This window comes from Rhinolophus hipposideros (assembly GCF_964194185.1).
Source record: "Rhinolophus hipposideros genome assembly, chromosome: 11".
Lineage (NCBI taxonomy): Eukaryota > Metazoa > Chordata > Mammalia > Chiroptera > Rhinolophidae > Rhinolophus > Rhinolophus hipposideros.
Genome location: NC_138057.1, coordinates 35,484,027 through 35,511,007, shown reverse-complemented (window position 1 = coordinate 35,511,007; position 26,981 = coordinate 35,484,027). Strand labels below are relative to the sequence as shown.

General features: G+C 43.0%; 2 protein-coding genes across 2 annotated transcripts in view; one reads left to right on the top strand and one right to left on the bottom strand.

The window, feature by feature from the left end:
* The first annotated feature begins 138 nt into the window (after window positions 1-138).
* Window positions 139-5,204, top strand: TMEM252 (transmembrane protein 252). Its single transcript, XM_081067435.1, has 2 exons — window positions 139-505; window positions 3,538-5,204. The coding sequence occupies exons 1-2, from the start codon at window positions 228-230 to the stop codon at window positions 3,749-3,751; spliced, it is 492 nt and encodes a 163-aa protein (XP_080923561.1). The 5' UTR covers window positions 139-227; the 3' UTR covers window positions 3,752-5,204.
* The window catches only part of PGM5 (phosphoglucomutase 5), a 183,845-nt gene continuing 162,059 nt past the window's right edge, over window positions 5,196-26,981 (bottom strand). Inside the window, exon 11 of the mRNA XM_081067433.1 lies at window positions 5,196-10,087. Coding sequence (XP_080923559.1) covers window positions 9,998-10,087 — 90 coding nt within the window. The 3' untranslated portion in view covers window positions 5,196-9,997. The remainder of the gene's footprint in view (window positions 10,088-26,981) is intronic.

The following is a 26,981-nucleotide window of genomic DNA, read 5'->3' as shown; positions in this document are numbered from 1 at the left end:
ATAAGAAGCCACACCCTTCTGCAGTACACAATGCTGTTTTCAGGCTAATCCTCCAATAATATTATAGTTACTTTCAATGGTTAATGAATAGCTTCTAAGTGCCTGCTTCATTTAATTGTCCAAAGGCCAGTTGGTCCCAGAGCGTATAAAGCCACACGCTGGCTAATGAGCATTCTCTCTGAGCAAGGGAAGCAGGGAAGTGGCAGGGTCAGGGCTCTGGAGCAGGGATGCGTAACAGCACTGGTCTCGTTCTCTGTGTCCTTGCCCTCCTGACAGGCTTCCTGATAATCTGCCTGGGGGCCTTCTACATTTCCTCTGGCTCCATATTCAACTGTCGAGGGAATCTGATCCTGGCCTATTTGCTTCTGCCTCTGGGGTTTGTGATACTTCTGAGTGGAATTTTCTGGACCACCTACCGCCAGGCCAGTGAAAGCAAAGGAATGTTCATCCATGTGTTCAGACAACACCTTGCTCGTGGGACCCCAGCCCTGGCCACAGTGGACAGGTATGTGCTGAGAAGGTGGAAGACATGAGGGCGAGATAGGGCTGAGTTCTGGAAATGCTGAATGAGCGACTTACATGTCCCACAGGGCTGTATGTCTAGAACCGGAGCTTTTTCGTTAGGGAATTACTCTGGGGTTAGTAAATAGAAATAATGGTGGCTGCCTCTGGGGAAAATCATGAAGAAAAGAGAATTTATCTCAGAGAAACAACCGCTATCCTCCCCCACCCCCATTAAAAAGCCACCTAAGTCAATTTAAGATGCCCAACTCTTAGTTTCTTTCATTGTATTATGGGAGCTGTCCTTTGAGGCCGGTGGGGGTGGTCTGGGAAAGCAAATCCCAGACCAAATTCTGCTACACAACAAATGAGCAAGGAAGCATAAAATCAGTCCTGCAGCCTCTTCATGAACTCAGTGAAGTCACACCTTAGTATTCTTTTAGGTTATTTTATCATACTTTGCATGAAAGATTAATTTGAGGCAAGGCAATAATATTCCAGAGGTAAGATTCAGTTAACCTTACCATCTCGTACCCATTAGGATGGCTATTTTCAAAAAAACAGGAAACGACAAGTGTTAGTTAGGATGTGGAGAAATTGGAACCCTTGTGTACTCTTGGTGGGAATGTAAAATGGTGCAGCCACTATGGAAACTGGTACGGAGGTTCTTCAAAACATTAAACATAGAAATACTATTTGATCCAGCAATTCCACTTCTGAGTGTATAGACAAAAGAATTGAAAGCAGGAACTTGAACAGATATTTGTATGCAATATGCATAGCAGCATTCTTCAAAAGAGCCAAAAAGTAGCAATCCCTGTGTCCATCAGTGGATAAAAATGTGTTATATGCATACAATAGAATATTTGTCAGCCTTAAAACGTAAGGGAATTGTCATGCATGCAACAACATGGATGAACCTTGAAGACATTATGCTAAGTGAAATAACCCAGACACAAAAAGATAAATATATACGATTCCACTTATATGAGGTACCTAGGGTAGTCAAATTTATAGACAGAAAGTAGAACAGTGGTTCCCAGGGGTTGGGGAAGGGGAAGGGGGAGTTATGGTTTAATGGATACTGAGTATCAGTTCGAGATGATGGGAAAATTCTGAAGCGAAACAGTGCTGATGCTTGCACAACACTGTGAATGTACTCAATGCTACTGAACAGTACACTTAAAATGGCTAAAGTGGTAAAGTTCTTGTTATATGTATTTTACCACATTAAAAAAATTCCAGTTAACTTTATAGTTTGTATCAGACAACCCCAAACCTCCTAATTCTTGCTTGAACACAAGACCATTGAGTGATAAAACATCAGGTATCATCCTTGTGGTACAGATGGCAAGACTACATAAATTCTTTTGCCCTCTTCATCTAAAATATTTTAGCTACTCCATGTATCTTGAATGTACGTAATTTTACTCATGACTTGCTTTTTGACATTATTATGCTAATAAGCTACTAATTGAAATAACCAAAACCCATTTCCAATGTTTATTATATTACTAGCAAAGTCTCTGGATTTGATAATAAAAAAAACTTAAGATAACTGAAGTGATTATAGAAACTGTTTCCAGAGTGATGATTGTCTTTTGGTATAAATGTTAGATGATGGCCTCCAGAGTGTGACTTTCTGATCAGAGTAATGGGTTACCTACCACTAGGGTGTAGCTTAAATTTGCTAACACATGCATAACATTACACTGTGTGGAAATGTGTGAAAGTAAATTATGGACATCATGACATCCCCAGGTCACTATCTCTTTCTGCTGCATCTAATAGATGCTTCTCAGAGTGGCTTGTAAGTCCGCCAATGGAAAGTTACATTTCTCAGAAGCACTGGCATTCAAAACGGGTACCCAGGCTGAGGTATTAAAGCCAATGGGTCTGCAGTGGTAGAATTCAGATCACCGGGAATGTGAATTGCTCTGGGGGATGGGCATTGGGAGAGGAGGGTGGGATTTGGGAAGCCAGCGGCAGTCGTCCTGGAGCCTCTCAAATAACTCCAGGAAACAGCTCACCTTTCCATCTTCGATGTCTTTACACATGAGCCCATGACAGAGCCTTGACTATTCGGCGTGGAGGCTGAGATGTCTGTTGTACAGTAGGCAGCTCCTTCAGCCATTTGGCTTTGGGCCTGCTCACATTAGGAATGGAATTGTGGCTACAAATGGCAGTCCCGGTTCTGTTGTGGTTACACACCACAAACACTCCCTGTAGGCACTGGAAGAATTCAGTCTATAAATACACAACTTAATCAAGCTCCCCCTCTCTCTTTCTCACCTCCATGCCACCCCCAATCCCATTCATAATGAAGAAGCCAGAAGCATTTAGCAATTAGCAACACTGGGCAAGTTTACCAATGAGGACATCAGCTCTGGCGTGAATGGCTCCTTTATCCATCGCCTGATGGCATGGCAGGAGCTGCAACTAAAATCTCCATAAAGTTGTCAGTTGAAATAGTTTGGGAAATGAGAATACTTAAGTTTTTTGTTTTTGCTTTTTAAACTAGCTGCTGAGATTTGCAAGAGTTATAGGAAAGAGAGAAGCATCTGCAACAGTTCAGGAACCTGCATGGAGCTGGTTTTCATTCATTATTTTGGTGACTGTGAGGATCTGAAACAGTGAATGCAATTGAGTGGATGATGTGTGTGAATGGGGACGAGGATATATAAATAATTGGTTACCGAGAAGTCCCATGGTCAAGGCCCCCATGTCCCCTCCCCCTGTTAAGGATCTCGCACTGGAAGCCCCTGGTTCCGATGAGGAAGAGGAAAGGAATAGCTTAGAATAACACACTGGGAAAAGTATGACTGCAGAGGCTCACGTCCTACGGCCGATAAAGAGAGTTCTGCTGGAAGAGCTGCACATTTTTAAAAAACTGGTGATGCCAGGAAGAAGTACATCTGTTTCCAAATCAATGTTTCTTAACAGTTTAACTTCACACATTCGGGAGAGGCAGACATACACCTCTTTGGCATTGACAACTTAAATAACACATGTATGTTGGTGGCATTTGTCCCCTAGGCCAGATTGTTACCCTCCTGCTTATGAAGAGAGTCTTGATCCTGAAAAGCAAACCTGTCCTGCAGCGGGAGAGGCCATGGGTGTGCCTCCACCTCTGTACACAGAGAAGGACCTTGAACTTCAGGATGACAGAGACGCTCACCGAGAGCCCCCACCGTCCTACGACGAGTCCGTAGCAGACGGCGGTGGCAGCAGTGTCATCACAGGATGCTGAGAGACAGAGCTGAGAGTGCTGGAGCAGGGGCAGCTCTCCAGCACACGTCACGCCCTCCGGGGATACAGCTGCTAATATTAAACGCAGACAAGGGACTGTGGGAGGAAAAGTCATGTCAGTGACCCCGAGCAAGGGCTCCCCAGGGGTATGCTTGAGTCTCTAAGAAATCTTTTCAGCTTTATTATATTTTATTATGTGTTTTCACACAAGAGGACAAGTTGAAAGGCGGGGTGATAGAAAGAGATGCAACCTGATGCTTCAGAGCTTAGATAAGAAACTGTGTCTTGCTGGGCCTCAGTTTCCTCCTCTATCAAGTGGGGAATTTATGCTGGGATTAAAATCTAACAATTACAGGATGCTTTTTATATGGCAGGCTCTGTGCTATGAACTTTCTATGCTTTCTTGTTAGCCCTTATGATAACCTTCAGAGATGGGTGCAATGATTATTCCCATTTTACAGATGCATAAACTGAGACTTTGAGAAGTTAAGAAATGTTTCCAATGACATACAGTTATTTTCCAGGATGGCGAAAGAAGGTCCATAGAGGGGCATGGGAGGACATATTTACTGCCAACTTCTGTCCTAGGTTAATCCTATCTTATTTCCCTCCTCCTAGGGAGCAGTTTGGACTTCTCTCTCCCTTCAGAAAGTGGGCCCTCACAGAAGTGGAGCCCCAGGGTTGCTGCAATACTTAAAGCCCTTGGAGAGGGAGCAGAGACGCCTTTCATGGCCTAGCTTCTCTCTTAAAATGCAAATAAGCCGTTGGTGTGTTCTGCCCAGGACCTTGGCCCTCACCTCCTAGCATAGTTTCCTTTCATACTGATGAGAGATGGTCCTTAAAGGTAACAGATGGCCCTTGATGAATGGGAACAGAAGGGCCATTGAACAGTTGTAAGAAAGGATGAGGAGCTTTCAAGGAGGAAGAGGGTTGTCAAAATGGGATGGGGCCCCGTGGCTTCCTGTTCCCTGTTACTGCTGAGTGCATAGATGAAGCATGTCCTGACAAGTAGACAGGAAGCCACATACAAGGAAATCCTGGTCCCTTCACACGAAGCATGAATTAGGGCATCTGTGATTTGAATCCTTGACACCAAGGGCATAACTGGATACTACAGGTCACTCGTTGTTGTCCAATGAAGGTGATCATTTACTAGCAATGCAATGCAGTATTCATCTCTTTCTATCCCTCTATTGAGATTTTATCCTGAAATTTTCCCTGGGGTCTCAGCACATTCACTGACCTGAACAAGTTCTATCACTGGACTTTCATCCAGAGTTTGCATTGTAATAGATGGTTTTTCCAACTACTGGTAGTCATCTGAAGCAAATGTTAATTTTAGTTTACATAAGAAAAAGGTTTTAATCTCTTTACTGAAATAAATTTTGTACTTAAACTTTTCCTTTTTGGCTACTGTTTTGTATCAGAAAAAAATCAATAGAGGAACATGAATCAAAGTTTCATTCTCTATGTGGAATTGACACAGCATCCAATGAGTTCACCTTTTTGCAAACCCAAACATTACTGAACAAAAACTATTGATTTAGAAAATAAACCAGGTACTTTTAGAAAAGACATATGAATAATAGGCATTTATTGCCTTTAAAAAACCATATATACTCTGAAGCAAGCACTGAGAACATGGGTATCACCCAAAACAAATCCTACCTTTGAAAGGCCCAGCAATTAAAACCCACTGGGCAAGTCAGACAAAAGTGTGCTCTGTGATTAATAAGAATTCATTGGCCACCCCTGGAGGAGTCACTGAGGGGAAGCAGACATTGTATCCCCTCTTCCCGCTTCATTAAGGATAAAATTAATGGTGAGGGATTGAGAACCATGATTCTGTGAATGGTAGAGAGGGCATTCAGACTGTGAGAAAGTGGACAAGAGGTAAATCTCCAGACAGAGTGTCGGCTCGTTCCCAATTCTCAATGTGAACGGTACGCTCACATGTCAACAGGGAAGGGAAATGCTCAGAGGTGATGGCTCTTCAGTATTTTAATCTTATAACATCCCTCTGAACAGCAAGTTCGAGAACTCACCCTCACCCCCCAGAAGATGAGCAGGACAAAGTCAGTTATGGAATCGTTTATGCTGCATCTTTTGCATGTCTGAGATGTAGTGTGTGTATTTTTAATCCCTCCACTCAAAAACTTACAAGTAGTTTTCCTGACAATCCAATCCATCTTTCAATATTCTAGTTAAACACAAAGTCTTTTGTGAGGTATCTCCACAGCTCACTTACGTTGCAGGGCAAATATAGGTGCTAAAAGACATGGAAACGTAGTAAAGGTCTGGGTTTATAATGCATATCTTCACCATATTCTATAATGTTTCATGGCAACTTAGGCTGATTCGCATACCAAGTGGGCTGTCAACGGTATGAGCCATTTCCACTGATAAGGACTCCAGCTGGTTGGAGTGGAGCAGGCATTCTGCTAAGCTCTGACACCTCGGATAATCTCTTGCTGTTTGCAATTGTTAAAGGGCCAAAGACTGGTTTACTGGCAGTTACATTATTTCCCAAGGCATGCGATTTCTCAGACCCTTCTCCACTCAGGAATGGACATCTCCTGAATGCAGCTGTCTGGGACATCAGTGTCCACGTGTTTCGAGAGGACCCACTAAAGGATCAAGCAGTACATGGGAGTCATCTACCAGTTCTCCCAGGTGCTTTGTAAATTCCCCACACCTGCCAGGGCTGATGGATATTACCGCCAAAGTAAATCCCATGCCATACACTGATGCACGGCTGGCCAATGAGAAGTCACCACACCATTATCCCTGTCATTGCCTGTATTATCTGCAGAGAATACTGGCTCAGTGCAGCCAGCTGTCAGCCCAATGTGCTACCACCAGACTGGTCATCTGAGGCTTCCTGTGCAGAAAGCCTTCATGTCATGTCCAAGCCCTTCAGCCTGCAATGTCATACAACACTATTTGGATGTAGGCTGCACTTTGGATCAATGAGATTTGATAAATGATCTCGTTTTAATAATGGCTGCCTACCCATTTTTCAGGTTAGCTAATAAACTCAAGAATTAGGGATGAGGCAAAACAATTTTTTTGTGCTAGGGGACTGGCTGACACCTGGCAGGACATTTAGCATCCTTGGTACCCTCCCACTAAATGTCCCCCTGACACATAAACACACACATTTCCAAACATCGCCCTGGTGGTAGCGGCACTGCCCTGGTTGGGAACTACTGTGTCGTATATATTGTTGCTTGTCATTGTTCTGGAGGCACATGGTGTTGTGAGTGAACCCCTCACTAGCAGCCGATCACGAGAATGGTCCTGACAGTTGCCACACACTATGCATAGTCTGTTTTATGATTGTCTCTCACGCTCCCCACAAATTTCTTGGGCTTCTCCAGGAAGACAAACTGGTGGCTAGAGCTCCATATTTAATAACATAAAGAATATTATGTACAGAAGAGTGACTTCCTGTCTTTCACCTCCCAGAGGATAAGGTAAGAGGATATGAATGTATAGCTGAGCAAGAGAAGCTCAGATTTTATGTAAAGCAGAAATGATACCCTGGCCATGTACATCTCAGCAGGTTCCAGAAAGAGGCTGTATCTTAGAGGGACCTTCCCTTTGGCAACCTAGCTGAGAGAAAGCTCTGTAAAAATAGGTGGCTAAGCAGCTGCTTCTTTCCACAGTGGGCTCAAGCATTTGCTTTGCCTGATATTTATAACACTGTGTCTGCTTCAACGCCACTCATCCAAGCCAACTTCTCACTAGATAGACCCAAAGCAAGCCTCCTCTCCAGCCGTCTTACCTCTCCATTCCTAGTCTTTGTTCTTGCTATGTTCACCCCAGGTGAGATTATGTAAATGGTTACAAGTCCCAGGAAACTCTACTCTGGGAAATCCCAAGTGCCTAGTGATCTTCCCTCTCTGAGTCAGTCTATATGTTCCCATAGTACGTATGCTGCTGGGTTGCTACTGTAACATTCGTGTCCACCTGGTTCTTTGTGTATGTTTGTCATAGCCGCCTCGTCCCAGATTACAAACTCATAGGAGCAGCAATGTTTTATACATCTCCCTGCTGCACCCAAACAGGACTCTGCATAGAGTTGTTTAACTGGTGTTTGCTGAATAAATAATATACCGGGGGTGCCAAAAAAAGTATACACGTGACTTGTATTCATCTTTTGTTATTGGTACATATTGAGTATTACAAGTTTAATACGTTCCTTTCTTAAAATGTGTATACATTTTTGGGGGGCACCGTCGGTACATTTGGGCTGCTGGGGGCACATGACTCCCTACTGAAATAAAGAAACAGAATTTTTAAACGAGGATTAGTTTACATTTGAACATTGAAAGTTAGAGATGATTAAAAGTTTAGCAACAAGAGAAAAACAAGTAATATTTTCTTACCTAGAGCCAAGCCTAAGAGTGCGTCTAACCGTGCTGACCACCACAGAGCCAAGTAGTGACCGGAATGGCCGCCAGGGACCTCCCCTTTAAAGACGAGGAGAATCAACACTATAGGCAAACTGTATTCCTTTGTTGATAATGGAACGATCTATTTCATAGCTGGTTCTTGAGAATCTCAGCTCAAAGCGACCCTCCTATTATTTTGAAATAACAAAAGACTAGACGCCATTTCAGGTTCTGCTGAGTCCCAAAGGCAGTTTTGAGCAATTCATCTCTTCTGTTCCATTTATTTAATGAATTCCCAAGGTCATAATACTGAAAATCAGCCCTGGCTAGCGCTCTGAAAGGAAGACTTAACAGAATAGTGACCACCACTGGAGTGTCTCAAATGACAAAACAAACAAATAAGCAAAACTCCACATTCTTTGCATCAGGTTGAAATACGTAATTTCTTTTTTATTGGATACTAAATGTCCTAGCAAGTTTCTGAGAGAAGCATAGATAGAAAATGGAAACAAACACCTTCTTGGGAATGTTTCCCTGCTTGTACTAATCTTGACTACAGCAATAACACATTGCTTAACAGTCAAAGCACACCACGTCATCTGTGCAAATGACACGATAAGTGAGAGTGCCGTTCCCAAGGAAGCAAAACATGTGCAAACAGGTCCCATGCACCTAGTGTCCTGGCTGAGAACTGACGGAGGCTGTTAGAGCTGCAATATCCTTTTCTTGAGCAAAGAAAGCCAGCTGTGACCCTCTGCTTTCCAGCAGAGGACACCCACTCTGCCTTCCATCTCATCAGACCCATAACTGTACCACCAGTAAGGTTTGCTTCCAGCATCCCCTTTATTTCCTACTTTCATAGCATTTCACTGTCTCCTTTTACAGCCATTATAAGTAAGATCTGAACTGTGTCCAAACAAGTGCATTAAAATAGGCCCTTATTAGGAGATAAGATAGCAGGGAGAAAGTCAGAGAGATGGCAGACATGGTGATATTGTGTTTTCCCGGGAGGAATGAGTATAAACCCATGTAACAACCTAGCCATCAAGGGAAGGTCCGAAAAATGTAAGCATTCATTTGCAGAGTCTTGCCAAGAAGCTCCTTCCCACCTGCATAATGAGTGGCTGAATCTGAAGGCATACAGCCAGCGTCATAGCTAAAAATAATAGTATTTACAAAATAAGAGAGAAAAACACCCTTTGATGTGTTTTGTGGAAAGTGTGGCATTGTGATTTGTAGAAAGCTTTAGAAGATGTGAGAGAAGGTGGCACAGGGACTTTGGAGATGGCAGGGTGGGAAAGCAGGCCACCTGCTGGTTGGCAGGCATGAGGTGGGCTATTAGGAGTTCTACAACTTTCCCAGTGGGAGAGCTGACCTAGGATGAAAAGCTAAATTCTCCTCCATGCGGAGGAGAGCCGTATCAGGGCCGCCTAAGGGCAACCATGGCTTAGGGTCAGGTCAATTCTGGCACTGGGCTCTCCTCCATTATTTCGGGACCTTTCCTCACTTGGCACCAATGATGCCCACAGGTCATAAACAACAGTTTCCTAGCCTATTTATTCTTTCTCAAAAGGGAACTTTCCTTTGTGTGATAAAATATACATATCAAATGATAGTGCAGCTTTAACAGACAACTGAAGACCCTATTGCATTTGGAGGAACTTACCAAAACCCAAACAAAACAGTTTTTTTTTCCTTTCCCCAGCTACCCCCCACCCCCACCAGCAAATTATATTTTTCTTTTTTCCCCCCAAAGTCATAAGAGGCACAAACAGGTAGCAAGAAGGCGTGGGTGAAGTGTCTCCCGCCGAGCACTTTCTTTTAGGCCTGGTGAGTGATCTTTCCTTCCTTCAGGTGATGACAGTGGGGCCCCTCCGGCCGGTTCTCTCATGAATCTGGGATATTTTCAGCGCAATGGCTATGAGAGGGCTCAGCACTGCCTGGAAAGAAGAAAAAGTCTGTGAACAATTCGAGTCAACCACAGGAGGGCTGCTGTGATGGGTTTCGAGCACAAACATCTGGATTCAAATCCTATTTGCGACTTCCAGTGGCATCTTCATGGGCAGGATACCTGTTCTCTGGACCTTGGTTTCCTCTTCCATAACGGGAGATGGGAGTGGGCAGGGTGAGGGGAGTAGGGGGAGGAGATGATCTTGAAGTCTTATCTGTCTCCCACAAAGCATTGATCTAAGATAGGAAACCGCACAACCCAACTTCCAGACCATTGGAGCACTTCATGAACAGAGCTTTGTGAATTAGGGAAGTTCAGAAAGCACCAGAGACTTCCTCTGCTATCCTACCGCCCCCACATGTACACGGCCCCATTCACACACATGAACTTGAGGAAAAAGTCATTCTCTATCGTGAGACCGTGAGCCTCAAGAATCTACTATCTTGAGGTGTCAGAGCAGACAGACTGATCCATTGGATAGTGCTGCAGAAATAACTGCTCATTTCTTCCCATCAAATAATACGGTGGCTCATGTGGCCCCTCACTGCCCCCTAGAAAGTGGTGGGGTGGCTTAGAGGCCTGAGGAATAGATTCTTAGAAAAGCGAAGGCCATGATGAGGAATAAGAGTCATTTCTTGCCCTTTAGCTACTTACTGTTGCGTAGGAGTAAGGCACTGTTTTCCAAAGTGTGGAGCACATAACACTCAAGATGGTGTTAGGTGGTACATGGACATGACGTTACAAACAGTGACAAGGTCACTCTATTTTCCATTCTTCTTCAATCCTCCTAATTTCATCAAGGAGAAACAGTGCTGCCAATCTTTAACACTTTAAGCAACACAGAACGTGCGCCAGGTAAGACTTACCTGGGTAGAAGAGGATGTCATTGTATTTTTTTTTTAATTTATTTTTTTAATGAGTTTTTTATGTATCAAGAGATACTGTGCCATTCCATGTGGTGCACTGATGTAAACTTTCCATAGGAAATAAATAGACTTAAGTGAAAACAGAGTGAGTCCACTTAAAGACAAATACTAATGTAGCGATATTGATAGAAAAGAAGATTGAGAAACACCAGCATAAAAGGAGAAAAAAGATACCATATTGAGGAAAGTAAAACCTGTAATGTTGGAGGGGAGAAGGGGATTTTGTCGCTTGCAACCCTCAACGATTCCTAGCACATACAGGTATGAAGGGAGTACATGCATTCTCATCAGACAAAAGCACCAGCAAACGCACAGGGTACAAGCAGCCCAGTGTGTCCTGAGTGGAGCAGAGACAGGCCAGTCCTGAACAAAAACTGAGCAAGCCTTGTTTGGAGAAACCTAAATGCCAGAGTAAAGTGTAAGGACTTAATTCCTTAGGCAAGGGGAGAAAAGTGACTCTGTTAGAGCTATGCTTTGGAAAACTTGCTCTAGCAACAAATCCAGTAAACGCATTTATGGCTAAATGTATTAAATTATCTTACTCTCTGAAGCTGTGTAGATGGGAAAAGCTCACACAGGATCTTGGACACTAGGAGAGAGATGAAAACCTAGAGCCATTTCCTATCTGTACAAGCAAGCAGTGCTTTCCTCGGCTTCCACATCTATACACTTGACATACAGAAACAGAGTGGTTCTTTTCCTTTTAATAACCCAACTGGTGCCCAGAAAAATCTCTGACCAGACCATTTCCCCACAACATAGTCTCCGTGATGCCCATACAGGGGCATCTGGATTCTTCAGGAGCCAAGCACCCATTTTGTATAGAAATCAGATTATTCACTTTCATTAATCTTCTGCTGTCTCCTCCTCCCTTTTTCCTTCTCCTCGCTTTCCCCCCATTATGGGCTCTATAACTGTTCATCAATACCTACACAAGAGGTTCAACAAGGACAGAGAAAAGGAGTGAAGTTAAAATCAATCACTTTAACTGAGGTCCTAGAGAGCAAGTAAAGATACGTTTAAAATATCCTATCAATGTAAGAAAATGCAGTGAAAATGAATTTGAAACTTCAAGCAATGAAAAATTAACGCATATGTGTCTCATATCATTGCCAGCCCCAAGATGAAGGATTTTCCAGTCCATATCTTTAAGTGCTGGTACCCATTGGCCAAGAGGGTCGGGGAGTTATGTGACACTGTACTTACTGCAGACGCTCTCTTTCCTGATCTCCACTGAAGTCTGCAGGTGCACCTATGCTTTCCCTTTCTTCCGTAAAACACCACGATTGATGTCCACAGCACATTGGACGCCTGTAACCAATACATCACTCTCTGACACGCTCACCACTTCTGCCTCCAGCAGCTGAGTTACGTGCTTATCAGGAGTCAGTTAAGTTTGTTCCTAAATATGTTCATGCCTTTGTACTTGTTATTGAGACCATGCAATCATTAAATTATAGGTAAACCAGTGAAACGCAAATATAAATAGGAGGAATTCTTTCTATGAAAATTAAGTTGAATGTTTTGGAAAGAATTAGGGAATGGTGATGAGCTAATCTTGTCAAATTAGATGTGAGATGCTATAAAATATTGGGGAGGGATTTTTAAAAGTAATGAAAATTCTTTCCTCAGATTGTGTCCCAAGTCTCTAAGTTCCCACTGACTATAAAGAAATTAAAGATGAACATTATATATGAGGAATCATGAGTGGGAATCTTTTGAAGAGAATCGCAATGCCAAACGGTATGCTCACATTCAAAGAAAAGGTTTTAGACCAAAATTCAAGATTGACAAATGAGCATACGTTTAATGTTTCATGCTAAAAATTAATGGTCAACATATGAATGCACTTAATGACCTCGTCTAACTCTCTTTCTGGATTAATAAACCAAGTATTTGTCCCTTGTCCTGATCTTGTCAGAGAAGAAGACTGCAACGGTCATATGCAAACGGAAGGGAAGGAAACAGAGTTCTGGAAACTCCATAGGGAGAAGACCTTGAACATGGAGACTCCCGCCCAGACCAAAGAGCCTCAGGCCAACCTGGCACAAAAGCTGTGGAGCCATCTGCCCTCAAGGGACTGTGAGGGTTGGGAAGAAAGACACTGGTGATTACCCCCTGTACTGAACACTAGTGAGGTCCATTCACCCATTTGTCAGGGACCCAGAAAGTCTTTAGATATTTGTGGGACCCTAAGGAGTTCTGGGAGAGGTCCTTAAAAATGCCCATGACTGAATTTTTTCTCAGCCTTATGGAATGAAAGCTGCAAGGCATCATTAATTTAAGGTTCATAAAGTATTTTTTCTTGCCCAAAACATGTATACACGTTTTAAGAAAGGAAAACTATTAAAATTGTAATACTCAATATAGACCAATAACAAAAGACGAATACAAGTCACGTTTGACTTCTGCAATTACAAGAGGTGCTCAGAGTGGTGACCATCAGCGTCCAGACACTTCTGATTACTGGTGAAGGCAAACTACTGCTTGAGCAACGTTGACCAAAGTATCCACATGTGTACATTTTTGGCACCTGTAGGGTAGATGTTGAGGAAAAGTTGCCTTCATCGGCTGGTGTTAACTTTTGTCTACTAGCTTTTGTTTGTTCCTGCGTATGAGGTGATTTCTGTGCTGTGATCAGGGGTTGAGTAAATTCCCTCTTTGGTCTCATTCTCCCGGGTAGGGGAGACACGAGATGAGGTTGCAATTCCCCCTTCTGTCTCATTTCCGGCAGGGGAGATATGAAATGAGGTTGCTTTCTACCTGTTTTGCCCGCATCAGCAGATGAAGTGAAGAAGTAGCTAAATTGTATCAGGAGGACGTAACAGGCACATCACAAGGCCTTGTTGCTTATCCGGATGAACTAGCCCTTCAGCCAGATGGGCAGCATTTATATCATTGGCTGCCAGACCCTCCCAGAACTGGCTATTCCTTGAGAGGGGAGGCAGGGGAAAAAACAAAACAAAAAAATCTTGGCTCCGGGGTGCATCTAAAGAGATATATAAGACAGACCTCAGGTGGATTGGATATTGATTGATTATTATTTCAAGAGATTGCTATTCAGAAGACTGGCTGTTTCAGGACTGCTTTTCAGGATTGGATTGTTTCAGAGTAAGAGATTGGAACTTGCCTCAATGGACAGTAGAGACTTCTTTTGTTGTTGAATTGTCATCACTCTAGCATCTTTGGGAACTTGTATGCAGCTTGCAGCTTGTGGTATCAGAAGACTTCCTAACGTCCAACAACAACAACAGTAGCAGCATTCTGGGAACTAGCAAGCAGCAGTGTGGGAGACGCCTGACTTTCTCTCAGCTACAGACCTGGCAAGGTTTTGATTTATGACTTTTCCAGTGCCGTTCCTCACCCTGGTTTGGTGAGCTTTTGACATCTACTGTAATAGTTACTATCCTATAAAGCTATTACTGCTTTTGGATACTCCTTACTGATGTTATTTGTGTATTTAGCCAAGTGATTTTTGATCAATAGTAAACATATGCTGGCATCTCTTAAACTTATATATATGTGTACTCCTTTGACATGACATTGTTATCAATGTATATAGTTTAGTTTTAACCACCTTTACTTTCTGTCATTAGCGCATTCTGTTAATTGCCATTGTCTTTGACTGTTACATATCGCTAAATAAATTGATTAGATATTAAATAAATAAATTCACCTGTAGTATATATGTATACAAATATAGTCAGGAATACACACACACACACACACACACACACACACACACACACACACACACACACTTGCTAGAATGAGGGCAGGAACTTTGTCGAAATTAGGGCTTAGAAAAGTACCTGCTACTTAGAAGGTATTCGATAAATATTGGTGGAATAAATGAATGCTATATCAGTTTGATGAAAAGAAAATGATGAGGCAGACAGATTCTTCTGTGGCTATTGATCAAGGACACTCTGGGTGAGTGAAAAAGACAGTAGTGTCGGATTCACTGTCATGTTTTTCTTCAGAAATCACAGGTTTGATACATGTGAATCCCAGACACTTCTCTCAAATTGTCAACCATGTATCATGGAAAAGAGAGAGAGGGGTCTCCCTCCTCAGGCATCAGAATAGTCCTCAGAATGAGGAGTGGTGAAAAGAGAGGTTAAAAATGAGAAGCCTGTGGCTACAACATTTCTGAGGTGGAATTGGAAGAACAGAGCTTAAGAAGCAGAGAGGAACATGGGATGGTCTAGTGGGATTCTTTCGTGTCACAGATGAGGAAACCCGGCTCAGAGAGGAGACATGATTGGTCCAGGACCACACGTTTGGTGGCTTCGCTGGGATAACATAAGTATCCCCCTCTACTGTTCTTTCTATCCCACAATTCTAATTATGAGACTACGAGTGATAAAGAAAAGCAGCAGACACATGAGCCGAAGGGGCAGGGGGCAGGGAAGGAGAAATGCTAGGGTCATCATCCCACTGTACCAGACAAGTCCCATCAGACGAGGGGGTCAGATAGGACTGACCAGCCCTCCCCACTGACCAACAACAGGAGGATGGTAGGGAGAAGAGCATTCCTGGTTTTGTGAATGTAGGAGATGTTCCAAGATGATTCTTTGCAAATAAAGGAAATGAGCAAATACAGACTTTAACCAATTAGGAATACAGCATCTTTTTTTTTTCTTCTAATTTCATTACTTGTCAGAGTGCTTGACACAGCTTTTCTACACTCAACTTCAGGAAACCGTGAGTGGTCATCCTTCAGCAAACCAAGTCGGCCACGTGTCCATTCGACAGAACTCACACTGCAGCTCCAGTGCCCCTCCTCCACCTCAGTGGGTTCAGGAGATTCTGCTGTCATCGGAAGCTCATGAGCAGGCTGAAGAGGGAATTGGAGCCTGCCTCTATTTAAAATTTTGACACTTTCTTCATCATGGACTTTTTCCACTGATTTTTATTTTTGGAAATATTGTATTACAATATTTGTCTCGATTACTGAGTTTTTTTGGCACCTCCTTAAATTTTGCACCCTGCTAACCTCACCCTAATCCCAGCCCTGTATTAGATTTTAACCTGCTCATACCTCCTGAAAGGAGAGAGAAGTTTTCTGCTTTCACTTTCTTTCCCATCATCTCTCTTGCTTTATGTGGTTGTTGTTTTGATCCATGTTCATGTAAATTAGAGCCATATAAACAAACCCCTAACAAACTGAACTTCTTATTCTGACCAGCAATAGACAAGTGAGGTGTAAAGGAGCTGAATGTCACAAGACTCAAAGTAAATAGTTAACTGGTTTTTTGAAGAAAAGTAAAACCCTAACCAGAGACACAATCACTTATTAAACAAGATTTGTCAGACTTTGAGGAGGGAGCCATCTTGGGCTGGTCTCAGTGAGGAGTACGCATTAGAAGGTTCAGAGAAGTCTCCTGTGAGAAGGAGGGGTGGGGATGACAGTCCTTATTCTAGTTCATGCTTTGGGGCAGGTACAATAATCCAGAGAATGCAGATTACCCCTGTATTACAGATTACCGATTAAATTGCCCTTAGGGGTAACCTGCATCAATACTCCTACTTTGGTTAAAGCTGAACTACCAGACTGTCTCTCGTGATTTCATTCAAACAATTGTTTTTGGTCCATGTGTTGTTTGCTTAGTCTAAGGCAGTGGTTCTCAAACTTGAGTGTGCATGGCAATCACCTGGAGGGTCCAGTGACATGCTGGTCCCCTCTCCTGGAGCCCCTCATTCAGGAGGTCTGGGGTGCAGCCCAAGAATCGGCATTTCTAACAAGTTCCAGGAGACGCTGCTGCTGCTGGTCCAAGGGCCACACGGTGAGAAGCATTGCTCTAAGGCATGCCCCATTCCTGTGCCTGTGAAATTCTTTGCTCCAGTGAAACATTTGCTTGCCGTGTTTGTATCACATGATCTCACCCCCTGGCCATAGCTGATTGGACAAGGAGTGGGTCCCTGATCTACAGGCAGCCAATCCACAGGCTGGCCAGTGACTGAGATATAGCTTATGGTAGAACTTGAACCAGCTGGTCGGATTCTCGCTTTAAACTGGTAAGTACTCCAGAGCGATGGTGGGGACAATGTGCCAGGGGGAAGGCAACCACAGAGACCTGCCCTTTGTCCCGGGGCAGCACGCACCCTTTCCCAACTCCATCCCCTCTGAGCTGCCTTAGATAATCTGGAAAAGGGAGAGAGCACCAAATGGCCACGACAGAGCTTCTTGCCAATTCAGACAGCGGTGGCCGAATGAGAGATAGTTTGATCCATACGGTACAGAAATGGGACATTCTTATGTCCCAGGAGTCATGGAGCAATTCATACCTGTTACAATTATAAATGAAGTCATCTTCTGGCTTTGTTTCAAACACATCTCCGTGTTGGAGAAAGTTTCTGATTACACTGCCCTTCAAATCCCCAAACACTCCCACAATGTAACACAGAGAGCCAAGCACAGGGATCTGTAACGGTCAGGGCCACTTTATAAGAGGCCCTGCCCGCGGGGCTAAATGGGGGTAGAAATCTATCGCCAGCTCTCAGCAAGCCAGGAGTCCTGGCATGGGGCTGCATCTTCCCAGAGGAAGGGGTGCCTTTGTCTTCTCACACAGAGGCCATCCACTGGCTCACCAGCCTGTGCGTTCCCACTGAGGGCACCTTTCCTAAAATGTACAAAGGTGCCCCATAGGCTAGATGCTGCCCTGTTTACAGTAGCCCGGAGTTTAGGTAACAAAGATGACTAGCTATTTTACATACATTTGGAAAGCATACAGAAGCAAAATTATTCCTGAAAACAAAAGCAAATCCAATAAATTCTTCTAACAAAAATTAAGCGAGACTGCTAAGTACAGCAAACTTTGTGCTCTTTAGCACAATACATAAAACCATGCCCTAATTTTAATCCCCTTTTCATGTAATAAATCTACCTGTTTATCTTGATCCAAAATGAACCTAAAATTTATCAAAATACAGAATATGAATACTGACTATAGATAAATCTGAATTCTGAGCTCAACACCCAGGGAACCCATCTATCTTATCAATATATGAAAAATAAAGAGTTCCACAAAAGCTCTCTGGGGTGGGGAAGGAAGCCATTCCAAGGTATAAACAGATGAAATACTCTCCCAAAAGTTCAATCAAAGCAAGAACTAAGCCAGCGTTTTGGGAACTAGTGACAAGCCGAACATAAACCACATTGACCAGGCCGGCTTGCCTCCTTCTCTACCCCCACACCCTACCGTTGCAATTGATTTAAGCCTTTAGGGGGCAAAAGACAGCACTTAGGTTGCAAATCCAAAATAACATGGAAGACTCATGAAACCAATTTTCCTATAGATCCAAACGTGAGCTCCATTTGGCTCCACACTTGGAAGTATGGCAGTATCGTGTGGGGAGGGGGAAAGGAGAGACACCCCCATGCTGGCCAGCGTCTGCGGGCACAGTTGAAAGGCAAGAGGGAGAATCGGGGTGCCTTTTCATTGTCCCTTTGCTCACACACAAGCTGGCCTGAAAGAGAAGCATTTAAAGCTCCAATTTCAGAGACTGTTGCCCTGATCACTCTCCCTTTTCCTCTTACCTCTCGATACTGTTTCTATCTCCACACCTGTGGAGCCATCAAAAACACTGTGAAAGGATAGGAAATGACTCATTGGTTCAGATCATCACAATTCACACCTACCTGCCTCAGATGTCCCTATCACGTCTTCACGTTTCTCTTTCGGAAATATCCCCAACAGACTTCAAAAGTTTCCTTCATGTATAATACGCTTACCAGTTTACAGGGAAACTAAAGTTGCCCACCCTCCTACTGCTAATTACAAACTTGTTAGCAGAAACGTAACTGAGGTTGAACACAGAGGTTAAGAAAACAAAATGACCACTGTCTCTTCAAAGGACTCTCCTTGGAACCATCTGCCACCTCTTTTTCCCTCTGTTCCCTAACTACATCTGAAGCCACGGTCTAGGTTATCAGTCCTGTCGTTTTTTAAAAAATTGGGTTCCTGTAGTTGAAATAATAATGTGATTCAGCTTGGTTTTCTGCATTGGGATCCCAGGAAGGCTTGTCCTTAGACATGAGTTAAAAGTATCAATAGGAGTCTTCCAATGAGTGGCCAGCAGACTGCTACTTGAGGACAGACCAGGTAAGAATGACCAGGGTATATATACGCTGTGGGCTCCCTTCATGGAGATGCTGTTTCAGTGAATCTAGGGACCAGGCTGGGAAAGTGTAGCCCTGACAAATTCCCAGAGTGATTCTGATGTATACCCCCGTCTGGAAAGCACTCTTACAAAGTATTGTGCTCCTTACCCTAGAGGTGGCTGCATCGGAGAGTGGATATGAGCCTGGACTCCGAAGCGAAACTCCCTGCTCGACCCTGTGAGCTGTGCAAACTTGGGTAAGCTACTTAATCCCCCTCGGCCTTAATTCTCCTTACAGGAAATAGGAAGCTGTTGTGAGGATTAAATGAGCTAATGAACAGGAAACGTTCGGAACAGAGCCAGACACGCAGGCGTGGGGGTGTCTCAACATCACTGTCATCCAAACCAGTGATGAAACTGAACTAGCACCGGAGCGCCTTCCGTGCAACCCCCAAGGCTAGAACAGGGCATGCAAATGGCAGATCCACCACCACCAGATCCACTCCATGACCTCTCATTTTGGTTGGCACAAAACTAATATACATTTTTAAAAATATGAATCGAATGCTTTTAGATGGCACATCAGTTCTAACCAACAACGTCCTATTTTTTCCATGCTTTGCTACCCCATTCACACTGGTGAGTTCTCTGCCTGTCATTTGAATTCTTGAGCCCATGCCTTGTCACAGGAAGCTGGCCACTGTGTGTGATGTGGTGGGAGGTGGGTGTACTAGTGGGAGGGTGATGGACATCCACTGCTGAGTGTGGCTTCACACTGGGAGGAAGAGACCTTTGGATGCAGCACAGAAAACTGACTGAGAGTCGAGCTGTCCTCTTACACCCTCTCTACTGTAGAAGAGCACCTGGGTTTTATGGCCACACAACCCGGGGCCCAATATGGAACATCTACCAGGACTAGGAGGGAGTCCCTGAAGACCGCTGATTCTTAGCCATAGGCAGTCATGGGTTTCTCCTCAAGGCACATGTCAGGATCCTGAAACCAAGCTTGAAACCCTAGTCAGCCTTCCTGTAGCTCCTCCAATGGGTGGTGTCCACTGGAATTTTGAATTTGGTTTGCGTAATAGAATCTGAAGAAATTCACTGGCTCCCATTCCTCCAAACTAGCTGACTTTCAGACACTGCCAAAAGATTAGTGGCAAATATTTGGTTGCAAAGCTCTCATAGGGTTGGGCTCAGGAAGACTAATCAAAATAATACATGGAAGCTCCCTTTCTTTCATGGCATTGCTCGGTCACTGCGGTAGTCATTAGTGTCACACACCGATACCTCCATACCAATGTTCCTCTGACACGAAGGCTGAGCTCCCAGGCCCCCTGTTGTCAGGTGGGCCCTCTGGCTGTAGTAGAAGACATGTGGCCACCTTCAGTCAACGCTCTTCTCCTCCTTACAGTAACCAGCAATGTTCCAATGCCTGTTCCATACACCTAGACCTTAGGGTTTGCACAACATGGAAGAGACTCCCCGGTCAAGGTGTGGTGAATATATAATATAAATTAGAAATAAACCTTATTTTCAGTGGCGGTTTTAAGCTGCTGAGTTTTTAGGTTGTTGGTTACCATGGCGTTATCTAGCCCATCCTGACTGATGAAGACACCATTCACTACTAGGAAGTGGGAACTGTTGCTGCTGAATCATATTTTGCTTTTAGGCATGAAGCCATCTTTATCATATCGGATATTCTGAAGCCAATTAAAAAGATAAGAACGATGTCGCAGTTTTAAAACATGGCTGTAAATTCTTTGGCATGCCTCCTATTAAGAGGTAGGATCTAGTCTCTCTTCCGTTGAAACCTGGAGGCTTGTTCAACCCACAGAGTTTGGCAAAATTGCTAGGATTTCTGAGCCTGAGTCACTGAAAGCCTCGAAGCTTCCCCATGCTGCCCTGAGCAACCCTCCGTGTAAGAAGTCCGGTTATTCCCAGATCAAGAGTTGAAGAGGACTCCAGAAGAGTCCAGTTCCTGGCTATTGAGCTACTCCGAGTCCTTCTGGTTTTCCAATCGGAGACCCCACACATCATGGAGCAGGGACAAGCCATCCCCCTATGCCATGTCCAAACTCCTGACCTGCAGGGTCCATGAGCTCGCTGACCTCATTGTTGTAGTGTGACACTAAGTTTTGAGGTGATTTGTTGAGCAACAATAGTTGACCAGAGCAAAAGGTACAGTCTAAACAGTGCTTTTGGCCGACACATTGATTGACCACTCATTGGGTTGGGAAAGAAGTTAATTTAAGGTTTAAGTGAAATGGGAGACCATATACTAGTAGGTTGGTCGAATGCATGAATCAATGAGGCTTGGGTTTAATTCCGTCTTCCAGCACTTACTAAACAAGGTTCTTAATCTTTCTGTGCCAAATCTTTGAAATTGGGATGCTAATAGTAGTTCCTGCTTCACAGGGTTGTTGTAAACATGAAATGAGATACAGCATGGTCCTCAGCTGAATATGACGGCGTCCCCAGGCCTGCATTTGTGATTCTGCCACTGGAGGCTGCTGGGAGGCCTCAGGTGTTAAAAACGCAGCTCACACAGATGAATATCAAATTAATTCCCACTCCTGCCTAAGCAGTCTCGGAAGCCAGAAAATGGTATGTTTCCTGGCTGGATTTAGGTCACAGGCAATAGAACTGGCTCCACAGAGGACAGAAATGATTTACCGGCTTGGGAAGAGGAAATGCCTCCTCTTGCCCTCACCTACAGTTTGTGCCTCAGATTCTGAAGTTCTGAATCTTCTTTAGCAATTTTTAATAGCTGACACTGAGTACCCACTATGGGCCAAGTACTATTCCAAAATCACGTATTGAGCTCATCTTTATAATAGTCTGTACGGTAGGTGGTATTACTCCCATTTTACAGATGAGGAATCTGAGGCATCACATAACTTGCTCAAAGTCACACACAGCTAGTACGTGGCCGAGCTGGGCTCTGAACCCAGGCAGGGCTGTGATTTTAACTGCAGAGCTGTACTGTATCTCACTACCCTGGACTGCCCTTCTACTGAGGAAAACGTTTTCCTTTTCTGAAAATTTAAGAAATATTTGTCCTCATGCCTTTACTGTGACAGGTTTCTCTTTCCCAGACACACTATTTGCAAACTGCCTTTTTTAAGAATGGTGAAATATAGCAATCACAGAGAAGTGCACAAAAGACAAGCATTCAGAGTATGTGTCAAGCTGATGCTTGTACTGCTGGAGCCCTAGTCTATTTGAGTTCGAAATGAACTCATCAAATTGTTCTCCCTAGTTAGCAAGTAACATAGTCAGCACCTAGAGCCAATGTCCAAGATGTTTCTTTAGCAATACTCCATATGAGATCAAAGGACTTCCTGTTGATTCCTGTCTGCAGAAGTTTTACCATGAATAGATGATTTCCAAAGCATTTTATCAAATACTTTTCTGAATCCATGTTGTTATTACTTTCCAACTTGACTGCCCTTGTGATAATACTCTGTATTATTTCGTTCCCCAGTATGTAGTTAATTTTTATACATGTTCCCTGCGGCATGAAAAGAATCTGTATGTTGGTGTTGTTTGATGTAGTATCTATCTATGTCCATTAAGTCAGGCATGTTTACTATGTTGTTCAAATATTCTCTAACTTTACTAATTTTTTAATCTATTTGTTCTAATAATTGCCAACAGGGGTGTTAACATATTCCAGGGGGGTTGCCAATTTCTCTACTTCTTTGTATAGTATTGTCAAATTTTTGTTTTATAAATTTAAAATTATTAGGTCTTCCTGAGGGAATTAAACCTTTGATCATTTTGAAGCGTCCCTCCTCGTCTGTAGCAATACTTTTCACCTTTACTCTCACCTTAGAGTAAGATTTTTGGTTACTATTTGTATGTATCTTTTCATTTTCTTGAACTTGCGAATTTTCTGTATTAAGATATGTCTCTTATAACGAGCTTATAGTTTCTCTTTTTAAAAATCAGACTTTATCTTTTCCCTGGAGCATTTAGTTCATCTATACTTAAAGTAATAACAAATATATTTGTATTTAAATCTAGCATCTTATAAACTTTTAATTTGGATTGAAAATATTTTTTCTTCCTTCTCTTGGATTGATTTTTTTAAAAGATATTCTGTTTTCCTCTGTTAGATTGGAAGTTATATCGTTTTTCTTCTATTTTTGTGTGATGGTTACATAGAAGTTACAACACGAATCCTTGACCTACCACAGTCTAATAATGATCCATACCTTTACTTTCCTCCAACATATGCAGGGATCTTAGCATACCTTAATTAAGACTACTCTCAAAGTGCTTGTAGCTATTGTGGTTGTATATTTTAGTTCTCTATAATATTAACATGATAAATATTTTCAGCACCACATTATTATTAATGTTTTATACAGCCAATGCTTATATAAACCAACCTCTATGTTTAGCTTCTCTTTGCTTTCTACCCCTTGAGGCAGCTCTGAGGTTCCATGTGGGATAATTTTCCTCCTAACTGAAGAATATCCTTGAGAACTCTTTTGGTGTGGGTCTGCTGGTAGCCCATTCATTCAGGCTTTGTTTGTTTAAAAATGTCTTTATTTTGCTTTCATTTTAGAATGGTTGTTTCTAAACTGTCAGTTATTTTATTTCAGTCTTCTTATTTTCATCATTGCTGTTGAAAAATCAGTTGTCAATCAAATAACTTTGATGTTGATTTTGTTTTGTTTTTTTTTTGTATTGTTTTTGATTTTCTGCAATTTTAGTCTGATATGTCTAGATGTGAATTTATTTTTATCTATCCTGCTTAGGCTTCTAGAACCAGTGGATGGATTTCCCTCATTGGTTCTGAGAAATCCTATTGTCTGGGAAAAACTATTATCTTTTCAAGTTTTACTTACACCCCAGTGGCTCTCTCCTCTCCTTTTGAGATGCCAATTAAATTATGTTAGACCTCAACTGTATCGTTCACGTTTCTTACCCTTTATTTTCTATTGATTTGGGTGTACATTGCTTTGTTTCTTCAAGTGCTGTGTAATTTCTTCTTGTTTGCTGGCCAATTTTTTTAAATTACTTATAGAAATAACTAGAGACTTAGGATATTGTTAGCTTCCTTCATCTCCTTCTGTGAGACTCCTGATGGAGCAGGTAGTTCAGAGGCATAGATTTCTATCCCTCTGGATTATAGTCTATACGCTACCTTTGGAATGGTTCCCATCGAGTTTACAATCTAGAACAGGGACTGTTGTGCTCAGATCTCCGTCTTTGGTGAGTTCTTCACTCTAACCATTTTTCCTCCAGTCACATGAATCTGCCACACAGCTCTGCCTCTTAGCTGCCTCCTTTGGTTTGTGCTTTGGGTAACAGAGGCAGGTGGTAATAGGCCAGGTTCTCTACCTAGACCTGACACCTGTCACCTACACACAGGGTTGAGTTTTACTTTTTGGTATTCATTTTCCTGCCAATACTTAAAAATCAAATTTTATATGAAAATCGAATTTCATACGAAAATCCAGAAAAACTGGCAACCTCAGGTTCCTATTAATAAGGCAATTAACTGGAGAGAGCTGAGTGTCACCAGTGCTCCCACTACCCTCTCTAGTCTTAAACTTGCCCCAGTCTAGGATTTGCTGCCTAGATGGCGAACATCTAAATTTGCTAAGACTGGACTAGCAATTATGTAGTAGAAGAGAAATGATCTCAATATTAATGAGTATACATTACACCAGGATAATTGTGCATCCAGCAATCTAGGATTTTCTAATTTAAATTTTCTCTTTTTCTGAAATAGATTCTCCCTATGAGGAGCTTGATGGCTGTGAGGGAGGCCTGTCAGGTTTGCAAGAGGAGTCCAGAATACTTTGAGGGAGTGAAGGAACTGAGATCCTTCAAAAGCCCTGAGATTCTAATTCTCAGCATGGACTGAGGTGACCACGGCTAAGACACAAATTATAATCCAGGAACTATCACCTCTCAATGCAGCCCTCCCAGGGATACACTGCAGCCTGGCAAATCCGCGGTGGGAAGGAAGCCACAGAGCAGAGACGCTGAGACCCTGACCCATTGTGGCCGGGAGAACTCCTGGCTGAGTGAAGCCCTGAGAGGATGCGTTCTTTCCTGTCACCTTGAGGAACTGTCAAGCCTAGGCAGGGGTCTTCAGTGGTCAGGTGGTGGAGGCCCAGCCCCAGGTGCTCACACTGCTTCTCCAGGGGAGAAGTTAACAGTGTCTCCGCACTTCCCCAAACTGCCACCCCACAGGCCAAATGATGTAACTGGTTACAGGTGGCATCGAGGCGTTCTCCAGCTCCAGGGGTACAGGCCTCTAAGAGAGCAGCAGCCCTTTAGAGCAGCCCTTTGGAAAATGAATACCAAGATCCCTTTAGAAAGGATTTGAGAACACAAACGGGGTAGGAAGTCTGACAGACAGACCAGACTTCCTGCTAGTCTGGAATTGTGGGGTTAAGAATTGCATCTACGAACAATCTACGAAAGCTGGGGTGCTTTAATGGTATGCCAGACTGAGGTGGGCACCCTGACTAGTCTTTTTCATAGGTGGGTGCTTGCCCCCACATTTTTTGATATTATACCATATAATATATAGCACTAGCTATATATATATAGCACTCTATATAGCATATATATATAGCTATATATATATAGCACTCTAGATAAGACCATGGGCTCTGGGGCTACAGTCTAGGTTCAAATACCAGCTATACTACTTAGAAACAGTAGGTTATTCCAATTCACAGGGTCAAAGGTTCCTCATTTATAAAACATGGATGGATGAGTACCTATCACATTGGGTTGTGGTGAGAACTAGATATAATATATACAAAACATGGAGCATTCTGCCTAGCCCATATACGTGTAGGCATGTGAGACATGCTAATGAATATTATTACTATTATTATCATTATTATTACTGAAGCAGGCAGCCTGACTTGCTAGAAGAGTAGGGTGGAAGAGAGTGGACCAATATTCTAGCCCCAACAGGCTGACCTTTGGTACATAGAAAACAACCCTTCTGGCTTCTGCTTCCTTGCCCGTAAAATGAAGTTTGTATTATCTTTTCTGATGGAAGATCAGATTAAAACAAGATTAAGACTATCAGGAAAAAAAAAAAAGACTATCAGAAGTGTTTTCAGTCTTTTGAATGAAAGATAACTAGAGCCACTCCAGTCAGAAGTACGATCTCTCTGCATCAGTGAGATGCTCTCAGCCTCAGGAAAGCCGGCTTTCCTTTTTGTTTATGTGCCATGGAGCTCATCTGTCCAGCCAGAGATAATACAATCAGACTGCAGTTGGATAAGACAATGCTGAAAACAGAAGGAACAGATGTCGCTGCACTTGCAACACATTCCTCAAGGGCGTCTCAGTTTCTAAAGTAGCTCACAAAAACTGCCACACTGAGAGCCAGTGGCAGAAGCCAAGTGGGAAGAGGGCTGCCTGAGTCATTTGGTGGAGGCCGTGCAGTAGGAGAATCATTAACACCGGGCACTACACAGATAGAAACGGGCCCTCTACTCAAAGAGAGATTCTTCCTCTCAATACAAAGACTCTTGTGGAATTTATGGCTGGTTAATATACATTTTATGAGTGCAGGGACTGAGAGTTCCTTCCACTTTTGACACAAGAACAGGTTATTTTGTGGACTTTGCCTTTAAGACACAACTGCCATATAACCCTTAAGTATTTTAAGTATATTATTAACCTTTACCTAGTAATTGAAGTAGTGCTAGGCTGCCTACCCACAATTTTAGCAAGCCTTCTTACCTTGGGAAAATCAAATTAGAACTTTCTCTACTTCATCCCTGGGTTATTTTGAATCTCTCGGTTTAACGAGTATGGTTGTGTGAAGAGAACAGTTTAACACTGCACAGTTCATGCCAAGGT

Excerpts from the sequence above, each read along its gene's own strand:
- TMEM252 (XM_081067435.1), top strand. The coding sequence starts at position 228 with ATGCGTAACAGCACTGGTCTCGTTCTCTGTGTCCTTGCCCTCCTGACA. Across the intron at positions 506-3,537 it reads GCCCTGGCCACAGTGGACAG|GCCAGATTGTTACCCTCCTG; the intron begins GTATGTGCTGAG and ends TTTGTCCCCTAG.